General features: G+C 39.1%; 1 protein-coding gene across 4 annotated transcripts in view; it reads right to left on the bottom strand.

The window, feature by feature from the left end:
• Positions 1–12,152, bottom strand: part of LOC139764117 (uncharacterized) — a 133,584-nt gene that overhangs the window by 28,762 nt on the left and 92,670 nt on the right. For all 4 annotated transcript variants that reach the window (XM_071690622.1, XM_071690621.1, XM_071690624.1 and 1 more), the window contains exons 2-4: positions 6,760–7,141; positions 4,901–5,038; positions 99–1,589 (exon numbers count right to left, since the gene is read on the bottom strand). In XM_071690622.1, the coding sequence (XP_071546723.1) occupies positions 99–1,589; positions 4,901–5,038; positions 6,760–7,135 (2,005 nt within the window). In that variant the 5' untranslated portion in view covers positions 7,136–7,141. The remainder of the gene's footprint in view (positions 1–98; positions 1,590–4,900; positions 5,039–6,759; positions 7,142–12,152) is intronic.

Raw genomic sequence — 12,152 nt, 5'->3', positions numbered from 1 at the left:
TAGATTTTTGATAATCTGGTAAGCAAATGACTATAAAACCACTTTTAGAAGATATGTGATGCACCCATGGAATCATAATTACTAAAATAAACACATACCTTCTTCAGGAGATTTTGGATCTAAGGTATTCGGGGTTCCATCTGAATGAGGTAAAGTCATGTCTGATGAGTCACTTCCTTCAAACAAAAGCACTGATACACTAGATTCATCTTTCTCAACTTCTTCACATGTGCCTGTGATAACAATATCGGGCACAGAAACGGTTTTAGATGGTGTTTCACTTTCACTGTTGGGACCTTCTTCACTAACCGAGTCTGGTATTCTCACAAAAGGTACTTCAGTAATTTCAGCATTTGAAAGATCTGGCAAATCACTGCACTCATCATTAGTGGTGGCAGTCAAGTCAAGGGCTGGGGCTTTAATTTTCTTAAGGCCAATGTCTTGAGATTTGCTTTCGACAAAAACCCCTTCCACTTCCAATTCTTTGCGCCCTTCTTTACCCAGACGGAGTGATCTACGTCTCTCAAATCTGAAACCTGTATTATCTTCTAAATCAACATCCTCAATAAATACATTAGATCTCTTAGAGCTACTGTTATCACTTTCATTGGTTTGTGGGCTACTATCATCATACACAGCTCGAATGTCTGTCTTGACAACATTATCTAAATCTAGACCTTCTGTTGAGATCATTTTCTTTGGGGAGGAAATTCCACTGTCAGTGTTACCAGTATTATTATTATTATTCTGTTGCTCCTGCAGAGAATTGTGTAGAGCCTCAAGCACATCCTTGTTGACATATTCACTGTAACGCTCAGAATTATTCAAAACTTCTTCTATTTCTTTGGGAGTGAGAATGTCCTGCAATCTGCCACTAAGGTTGTAAATATCCTTATACTTTGTGAAGTCCAAGCATTCACGAACTTTCATGAGTGTGCTTTGCTCAATGCTAAGGCTTTCATCACCATGACTTTCTTCAGCTATGCTCAAACTTATGTTTGCAGATGCAAAATCACAACTGTCCTTTGTACTGTTGGATTTTGGTGTGGATGTTGTGGTGTGCTGATTGCCCTGATGCAATTCAAGAGGTACCTGATCATGAACCAAGTTATCAGAGATTTCATTTGTGAGACTCCTGCTATCCAAAGTATCAGAAATGTCTTCTACCTCATCATTGTCATTCAACATGTTCTCTATTTCTCTCAAGTCTCTTGCAAAGGTTCCTACAACATCAGATGAAAAGGATGCGTCAATTTGCATTCCCTGTATGCTTTCATTACCATTCAAATTGGATTTCTTCATGCCATTATACTCTTCAGGAATAGCAGTAGTGTCCTCAGGCATTATTTTCCTTCGCATACTTCCATGTCTCTGAAATTCTCCTGTTCGTACCAGCCCCTCTATTTTTTCTGCATCAGGAGCATGTATAGGTGTCAAGTTTACTTTACGTCGAAAACTTTTGTGCCTTACAAAAGCTTTTTCATGAGAGTTAGGAAGATGAAACTCTTCAAAATATTCCTCCTCTAAATCACTACCAACTTCAAATCCATCTCCTTGCTTGGGTGAATTATCAGATGATTCTAATTCATCTGCAAACAGAGCCTACTATTATTACATAAAAAACTAGCCATAATACCAAATGCTTATATACTTTTACATATACTGCAATCAATACCAAGTGTACACTACAATTCATTATTGCACTAAATACAAAAAAAAATTCTCATTTTACTATAGCATAATGAAACATTTTGAAGCAATCAACAAGTTAATTTGCAAAATGCATCACTTTAAACAAACACTACTGAAGTAAAGAACTAATTCAGTACATAAACTTTCTGTACAATAAGATATATCAATTTTATGGAAATACTGGCATGCACAATAAGACTGCTATTTCATATTCCAGAACTTTGGAGAAATATCAAATGTTCCTCAACTGCTAGCAAACATGTAGTTAACAAAATCATATTCTTAACTAAACTTTATGTATCTTAATGCTACTAATTTGCATCTATAGATATACTGTGCTTTTAATGCATCATTATACTTATGCAAACTAAACATGTCTGCTACTCCAAACTATACCTAATCAGCTGATACTTATTCTTCATTAAACACTTGATTCCTGATTCCTGAACCTTCCCATTCTAACTCCAGACTAATCATTTTTTAATCAGCATGTTAGATAAGTGTGGGAAGAAGAATCTCGAAAAGGATGGAGAGTATGAAAAAGGCAAAGGAAGAAGGTGGAGTTCCTACATGATAATGCTGCATGAACTTCTTTCTTATTAAGATTGTTCCTGTCAGCTGCTACATGGGACTGATTTCAACGAGATATCTAGTTTTCCTTCAAATGTTTCAAGAGTTGTTCCATGCATAGTCCTTATTTCTTTCGGTAATGTACTTAATAGTTGTTACAGCTTCCTAGCTAGGCTTTCACATATTGTTGTTTGATCAATTTTCTGTGTTCCATAGTATTAATGAAGATTTTACTCTCGATCTTCCCTGTTGTGAGGCTTCCAATTGCAATCTATTTCTCATATAATTTGTTGCCATGTACATATTACAGAATATCTTCTCTCTAGAGAGCTCCAACTTTCAGCCTTTCATAGTATTTCATATGTTCCATGCCCTTAATTCTGCTTATGAAGTGCTTCTGAACTCTCAAATTTGTTTCTATTTGTTTCACTGATGCCCATATGACAGAACAGTACTGTATTCAGTTTTGCTTCTCATGTAAATATCAAGCATTTTCATCAAAAGGCATTCATTATGAAATACCTCAAATTAATTACATGCATCACGTTATCTTCTAAAAATATAATTTACACTCTAGTTTATCAATTGCGATAACTAAATCTTTTACCGGTCTCACTTTTTATCGCTTTCTTTATTGGGTCTAAGTGTACTCTTACTTGTTCCATAACTCATTTGCTCAGTATCATTAAATTCCATCAAGTTCACTTCTGCCCATTACTAAACTGTGCCTCAGTCTTCTTACATATCCTTTGGATTGCATCTCAACCAATCATTCTGCCTGTTTTGGTGTAATCAATGAAGCCCCTTAGTGTGCTTTCTTTTACCTTGTTGCTGATGTCTTAATATCATTATGACAATTAAGGCTCACTCTGTTACATCTATTACCCTAAATGGAACATCCTCTTCCATAGGCATGGTTCTTTTAGTTCTGTTGGAAACTCAATCTATCTTCCTATCTTACTCTTAATGTTATTTTATATACTTTCTCTAACAAGATTTTGATATACTATGCGAAATGCTTTTGCAACTTGCATTAATCTTAGGTCACAAAATCAATTTCCAGCCACATTCCAGAGGTGTGTGAATCATATACTGTCATTATCTACATATTCCTCATTGTATTATAGTACACTCAATTATGAATGAACTGTGCTGGACTCAAATGGAAACTAAGCAGCCCTATGTTATCAACTCGTAAACACTGGTCAAAAAAATGCAAATCATTACCTATGCACTGTAATAGGTATAAAAGGGTGAATGGACATTACTGTATTATGTTCTGATAAAAATACAAAAGCAATCTTAGGCATGGATGTGCTGGGATGGAAAGATGATAATTAGCTGTTAGAGGAGGGGGTGAATATCTGTATAGATTTTCAGAAAAGAGGAAATGATATGAGAAGAGGGTGCTCAAAGTTGGTTAGTTTAAAAAGGAGACTTGTGTGATAAAATATAAGGAGACAGTGTAGAATGAATGACAAACGGTAAGAGTAAATGAAACTAGGTGAGTGGGTAACGAATGAGAGGTATTTAAGGAACCAGTGCTGGTATGTGTATGAGTGTAGTATCTAGAAGGTGGACATGAGAAAAAGGGTAGCGAGTGGTGGGATAATGCAGTAAAGTCGCTAGATATATTCATTATTATATACATATTTTTAAGCTGAGACAGCACAGGTATTACTTACACGGAAGGAGTGTAAGTGACTGGGATATACACAAGAGAGAGTGGCAAAGTGTCAAGAGGAAAGAGCAGGCACTGAAAAAGATGGCAAATGAATGCTGTGGCAAGTGATCATCAGTAAACTTCAAGGAAAATAAGATGAAATTTCAGAAGGTGAATACTGTTAGAAAAACAAGAAAGCAAATGGGAACATCGATGATGGGGGCAAACGAGGAAGTAGAAACAGGCAGTGATGATGGGGTAGAAATGGAGTGAGTACTTTGAAGGATTGTGGACTGAATTTGATGATAGGGTGGCAGATGTAGGGTGTCTGGGCCAAGGAGTTATGCAGAGTAAGAGTCATAGCAAGTGCTTTAGTGAAGAGAGAAAAGGCAGTGCAAGCTTTGTGGAAGATGAAATGTGGCAAGGCAGCTGGATAGTACGGTAGTGCACTTGAATTTCTTAAGAAAGGGGGTAGCTGTGGTGCTGACTGGTTAGTTAGGATTTTCAATGTACATATGGATCATGGAGTGGTGCCTGAGGATTGGTGGAATGTACGTACAGTAACACTGGCAAGGGGTACAAAGGTGTGTGTTCGTATTATGGATGTTTAAGTTTGGCTAGTATACCAAGTAGGTTGTATGGTGATCGAGAGGGTGTTGGCATGCACAGAACATCAAATGGGATGAACAATGTGGTTGATGGGTGGTCATGGAGTGATTTAGAAATTATGGGTCTAGTTCTATTGAAAAGAACAAGGTGCCAAGCACACTAAGGTAGAATCATATTGGAAAGATTTTTGTCTTGTAATATAAGTAATGAATATGAACCCATCTTAATATATTCATACATCTTTATACAAATACAATGCAGTGACAGTTTTGAGTATAATCAACTTCAAAAGTTTAACCTACCATATCTACAGCAATAAAAGCAACTTTGTATGCAAACAGTGCATTTACTAAAACCAAGGCATACCTGGTTTATAGCAAGGAGTAAGATAATTAGAGGAAGTAGACTGAGAAAGCTCCAGTAACTCATCTGCCTCCACAAAACACACACCATTAGACTTCTCTCTATTAGTCTTCAGAGCTAAGGGGCTGGTTGGAAACTCCACTGAAAGATTATCATTAATAATTATAATCAATTAAATATTCATATAATAAACGAGTAAAAACTAATAGATCAATAAATGACACAGTACATCAACTATTGAATGGAAAAAAAGAAAGGCCCAGCATTAGTTATTCAAAAAGATCACTTATATAGATTTTCAGAGAACCACAGAGAGGAAAAAGTATTAGCAATCAAGACATGAGCACCTAGAACACAGTGCAAATACATTATTGTAAGAAAATGACGAAACATGCTAGAGGCACAGAAAAGAAATGTGATCTTTTCAGAAAGTCCTGTAACTCTAGGAAAGTATAACTATACTTAATCTCATCCCTGGGGTGGGTGAGGGTGCAGCCTTGTAGTGGTTTTCAGAAGAGGGTGGTGAAAGTGAGCTTGGAAAAGAAACAAGAAAAATTACCAGAGATTGTGTGCAACATGGCAAAAGTGAGTAAATAAAGGTAAAGTAGAGGGTGAGGATAGAAGGTATCTAGGGAGTCACTACCAGAATTCATGTGTAGTGATCACGTACACAGGCAAAGAGACAAGGCAAATGTTCGAACTACAGAGATATGTGTTTGCAGAGTGTACCTGGAGAGTTGTATGGGTGCATGGTGACAGGATAAAAACACAAACAGCATCTGACTGGGGAGGAGTTTCACGGGTGGTAGAGAATGTGTGAACTATGTATTTGTTTTAAAGAGTGTGTAAGAAATAATGCAGACCAACCTACAAATATAAACACGCACCTTCCTATTCTCATCCCTAATAGTCATATCTTATTTAGAGGATATTTGGATAATACTATTTCATTCATATCCTCACACACACCTGAAAAGTTACTCCATGTGTTCTAGAGGCCCCTACCAAGGCCGTGCTACTTTCAGTAGGAGGGAAACAAGAACTCCTTTCGAGCAATTTGACGAGACTATACTCTCAATGATACAGTCTCATGAAATATGACTTTTCACTCATGGTGTAGCATCATGCTGGTGGAGTTTGGTAACACCTCAAAAAGAGGTGTAGAGGTTTTTGGGAAAAGGGGAAATGTTATGGGTGAGAACACGATAGTGAAAGTGAGCGAGCCACAAACTTCTCTTGCACATGACGAAACTGCTTCTCCAAGTACTTCATTCTTCACCAACTCCACCATCTTCATTTACTCTCATCTTTTACCATTCTACACTCAATTTCTTGATGTTTGTCCATCCACCTCCCTCTTCCAAATTCACGCTCTTTCACCATCCTGTTCTCACGCATATTTCCTTTTTTCCATAAACCTCTACACCTCTATTTGAGGTGAATTCCACTTGCAATGTTACACCAACAGTGAAAAGTCACCTTCCATGAGGCTGTACCATCGGGAGTAGAGTCTCATCAAATCACTTCTTGCTTGAAAGGAGTCTACATTTCCTTGCTAATGGAAGTGGCACAGCTTAGGCAGGAGCCTTTAGAAAGAGGTCCTGATTAACACGAGGATTCACAGAAAGAGATCCTGGGGTAATCATATATAAATATATAAAAACATATCTGCTCAAGAGACCTGGGTGACAGTCGTGTGGAAGTAACCATGGAGAAGCTTATAGAAGAACAATGATATTGAGAGATGAGCAAAAAATGCAAGAAACACTGTGGCAACAACTTTAATTCATCTCCAAGATTTTCATAAATAAAGGTACATTTCCTAATGCTTTTTTTTTATAAAATAAATAGTATAATGTTACCAGTTTCTGTAGTGTAGTCCTCCGGGGCTGGGAGTGTGAGGTCTGGTGTAATTACACCCGAAGATGATGGTGGTCTTGAGGAAGCTGCTGACGATGGAGAAGATAAGGATCCAGCTGTCAAGTTGAGGTCAGTTGTGCCTAACGACATTTGTGAAGAGGAGGTCGGCCTGGACGACGCTGCTGAGGAGTAGGCTGAGGAGGCAGCTAGGTCTGGGTCACTGGTAGTGAGGTCACTGGGTGCCAAAGACACCTGGGAGGCAGCAGCACTGAGAGGCGGACTGGCTGGGCCCTTCATGCCTCCTCCTTCAGGTCTGCCTAGGTCATCTACCAACCCCAGCCCTCCATCGATGATGACTTCACCACTCTCACCGCGCATTACAACCTGCAGTGTTATTTCCATTAGTACTTTATCATCAATGCAAGCTGTAGATACATTTCATACACTAAAATGGTGTTGTAACAATAAGGATATCCAGATGCACAAAGAAGTATGAAATAATAATTCAATATTCTACGAGTTAGAAGACAAATTCAAACATTCAACCTATGTTGGTACTCTCAAACACAAGGTACAGTATTTTGTATGGTTCATTTTCACCAGAAACCAAAACTGTAGCCTGTCTTATGAATAAAAAGCAGCTAATCGTTTCTTCTGCCTTACTTGACCATGTAAGCAACTTTTGCCAAAATTATATCAAGTTTAACTCGTAATATGAACTCTTCATTTATGACAGCATTGTTCTGACGGATGCCTGAAATATCGAACTGCAGCCAAATTTGCTGAGCACCTGAAAAAATAATTATTTTCTTCAATCGACCTAACAACAATCAAAAGTCTAAAGCTTAAGTCAAAAAGTATAATTCAACAATCTTACTCAGCTGTGTAAATACTTCTCTAGAGTCTCTCTGCGTGTAAAAATACGAAAAAACAGTCTTGCCAGTTGTTGTAGACATCGAAAGACTAAAAATTTCCTCAAACAATTGCTATCACAAAACTTTTTGTCTTTCCGACGAGTTCTTACGTTCTCAAATGATACATCATTTCTTGACCATGAAAACTTTAAAACTGAATCATTGTTAAACCACCAGAGTCCACGCTTTAAAAAAAATCTCAACCACTTGAGCATGACGGTTTGACCCCAAGGTATGTTCGCCTACCTTTTAGACTAACCTTAAGGATCACAGCAAAAGTCGCCATTGTACGCAAGGGTTGTGTGGTTGTGCTCAAATTGTTAATGCAGTCAATATGTATGTCATGTCTGCTGATGCAATACCTTTATGTAATGAAGTTCCTCTTTTCATCCGAGTTGGACGCAATTTCAACTTTAAACCTCACTCAGTACATGTTGAGACCAACACGTTAAATTTTCTATGCATTACTACCTAAATTCCTATCTTTACATAGAAATCATAACCAGAGACCCTAAAAAGGGTCAGCATGCACGTGTCTCCTCTTTGCAATCTTTTACACCATCTTTAATATCACTAAACCTGCTGCTGTTTCGTGTCTAGCATGATCATCTAAGTCGCCAGGCCTTACCTTATGATAGGACGTGTTCCTATTCCAGATCTTACAAATTGATAAACAAAACCTTTTCTCTGTAAAGCTACTGACTATATGTAGGCCATGCTAAGCCTCTACAGTAACAACTGGAACAAAAGATACATTTTTTCTGATGTAAAAAAAAAACATTTCTCATACCTTGACATGTTCCCCATCATGGAGAGAGAGAGAGAGAGAGAGAGAGAGAGAGAGAGAGAGAGAGAGAGAGAGAGAGAGAGAGAGAGAGAGAGAGAAACTTTTCTACCCAAAAGATTTTCCAAAAGAAGACAAAGAATGAGTAGTGCCAGTTATACATATTGGGTGTTATGTCTAAGAATAGATTTTATGGTTTCTAGAATGAAAGCCAGCTGCCTACATGTGAGTCATGTATAAGGACAGATTTCATGGTATCTGGAACGAAAGCCTGCTGCCTACATGTGGGCGAGGCAGACAGAAGAGTTAACTGATGCAAGGACGTGTACCAATTAGCTTCCATACCCTGGCGGATAGCACAAATAGTTTACGTCCCTGGTCGGTGGCCATCTATTACTACAACTAAAACATTACAAAACCTTTTTTTTTTTTGTCATAGAGAACACACAACACAGTATACAGGTTAACCATAGTTTGTCTGCCACTAGGAACGTTTAATAGCTGTGATTAATTGGTTTCTTTGCCTAGTGTCCACGCTTCTCTGACCCATTCCTGCTGCACTTATTTTTGTTTGGTTTTCAGTTGAAGGTTGATGGGAAGTGTTTGCATTTTTCCTCAAAGGGATTATAATATTTTTTGTCTGATTTTATACTTTTCTTCAGCAGGATCACATATGCTCTAATTAGATGTCACGTTTTTCTCAAAATGTAGTCTTGAGAATGAGTTATTTTGAGTCATTAATACTTACCCACGGTCCAGTTTCTAAGAAAGAGTCCTGGTGTTACTCAGGACCTCTTTAAAGGCTGCGTTACTTCCAGTAGCAGGGAATGTAAACTCCTTGAGACTACTATCAATGATACAGCCTCGCCAAAGTAACTTCACTCGCAGTGTACCCTCCACCGGTCCGGTAACACAGATTCGTGATAGTAATACAGATGAAATAAAGTTCCTCTAAGGGTCGCCAACTTGGTGTGTCGTGTTTCAAAATATAGCGGGATTACGAAAAAAAAAAAAATGAAAAAAACAATAAATGCAGGTAAAAGAGTGATATATACCGGTTCATGGTACCTTAAAAAGAGGGCTGTAATAAAACTCGGTAAAGCGAGATGAAGTGCCTTGTCAACCCCCGCAACACAGGTCAAAGGTATATCCGGTACTCTCAAGAGCCCCCCTTCCCTCCCCTCCCAGACCCACACATCCTTTGTTGAGGCTCAGGTACAAGGTGCGGCTGACTGGCTGGCTAAGGGGGAAGGGGGTCACCTTGAACGCTGCAGAAAGAGGAGGGGGGAAGACAACGGCCACCTGAGGAAGGGGCAATGACAATCCCCCAGACTATGTACATATATGTACACAAAATGTGATGTTAATAACAGCTACGCGAGAAAATAAGAGGGGGTTTCCCCATATACATTAAATATTCAGTATTGAAGTTTAGAGTTTGCCATTCATGTCTATATGAACAAGCTGGGGAAATTTACTCTGATCACCTAATGATTCTCTCTCTCTCTCTGCTAGGTGAGGTTGTAGTGTGGGGGGGGGTTCAATTTCATTTTTTTTTTTTTTTTTTATACTTTGTCGCTGTCTCCCGCGTTTGCGAGGTAGCGCAAGGAAACAGACGAAAGAAATGGCCCAACCCCCCCCCCCCCATACACATGTATATACATACGTCCACACACGCAAATATACATACCTACACAGCTTTCCATGGTTTACCCCAGACGCTTCACATGCCCTGCTTCAATCCACTGACAGCACGTCAACCCCGGTATACCACATCGCTCCAATTCACTCTATTCCTTGCCCTCCTTTCACCCTCCTGCATGTTCAGGCCCCGATCACACAAAATCTTTTTCACTCCATCTTTCCACCTCCAATTTGGTCTCCCTCTTCTCCTTGTTCCCTCCACCCCCGACACATATATCCTCTTGGTCAATCTTTCCTCACTCATCCTCTCCATGTGCCCAAACCACTTCAAAACACCCTCATCTGCTTCCATACCCGCGATACCAAATAGTTTACCCATTCCTCTTACTTACTAACTAAACTATAAAACCATTTTCTTTCATAAGAACATCCAAACACTATTCAGTACATCCATCCACTGACGTTACACTCTATCTATGCTCATCGCCTTGTCACGCTCATACACTTGACTTTTTGTTGGTATAGTCATGGCGAAGTTATTCCTCAGGTTAAAATTACATTTATATTGCTTTCGCAGATAATATGCTATTATGCAGTTCCAACATGTCTTAGCAATGGATTTTTCGACCTATACTTCCCACGTCATGATTTCGATTCCGGTTCTCAGGACCTCAAGCTGCGTATCACTCCAGTACTAAGAATTAACTCCTCAGTTTTTCCCCATTAAACTCACCTCCCAAATTTAGTCTGTACCCATCAACCATTCTGATACAGAAAAACGTTCCTCTAGTTCCATTTCTGTTCAATGCTTTCATCTGACAAACATTGTAAAGTATGATCCATTAATCATTCTCTTCACAAAACATGTCAAGATGTTTGACTATCAAGTTCTAATACGAAGGGCATGTTATAGTTTCAAAGGAGAATGTATAGGGTCACTATTTGTGTTACGAGGAAAGAGGCCCCGTCTCAATCTTATACATGTTCCAGATTGGCGGATGAACAGCTAGAATTCGCAGTGGGCTGATTGCTGTGCCCAGGTTTCGAAGCCCCTTCAGATTCATTGTCAGAAACGCTAACCTATACACCACGGAGGCCCGTGTGAGTGATTACAATGTGTGTGTTACGTTTATAAAGTTTAATACTCGTGTTGCCCCATCTCTTAACCTTGTGCGTGTCCAGTCTTTACACCTATGAATGCACGCGCGCGCACACACATCAACGTAAGCCAGATATCCATTTACGAAACAGCCCAAGGGAAGGATGAACACCTGCGTAGGGTGTCGGCCGACTGCCACGCCGAGGATTCGAACCTATCCGGTTCCGACCCCGGGCTGGCCCGTGTTAGACTCACGCATAGTGACGATAACCGTACCATCACCAAGGCCCGCGTATTTTGAATAAATAAAGAAAAAAAGAACGGTTTATCGAACTCAGGAAGCCATTTGGCTGAAAGTACACAGCTGTGGAATTACACAACTGGTACGTCATAATGGTTACTAGTTAAATAATCAAGATACTTTTACGCCTTGGCTAAGCACACGAGTGAAGTCTATCTATACAGTACAGAAATCTTACATAGCGAATTCTATGAACATACAGTATACATTTAGTGATGACTAGTGGAACATTACGAGATACAAAGTTACATATTGGCTGAATTACATTAGTATTGCGTTGACATACAATATGTAATAAATGGTGAACATTAAGTGATGTAAAGCTACATACTTGTTGAACTAGAGTAATACTGTGTTAACAATGTATTCAATGGTGAACATATGTGATCACTATTTTCGCGATGGCTACGTTACAGTAATACAGCAGATGACATACACATAACTATGGGAAAGCTAAGCTATCTGCTTGCTTAGCTGTGCACTTGTTCACGGACAGTATGAAATCTACAAAAGTAGGTGTAGCACATTATCTGTACGTGGACTGGTTGGTATAAGATGGTTGTGGTGACAAATATCGGTCAGTGGAGGTGTCTTGGTGGTATGGTGCGAGTTATGTCAGCAGAGTCCTGGTGTCTGTACTCGGCAATTGCCTC

The sequence above is a fragment of the Panulirus ornatus genome, chromosome 48 (genome assembly GCF_036320965.1).
Source record: "Panulirus ornatus isolate Po-2019 chromosome 48, ASM3632096v1, whole genome shotgun sequence".
Classification (NCBI taxonomy): Eukaryota; Metazoa; Arthropoda; class Malacostraca; order Decapoda; family Palinuridae; genus Panulirus; species Panulirus ornatus.
The sequence above is the reverse complement of the archived record's forward strand: the minus strand, read 5'-3'. Positions and strand labels throughout refer to the sequence as shown.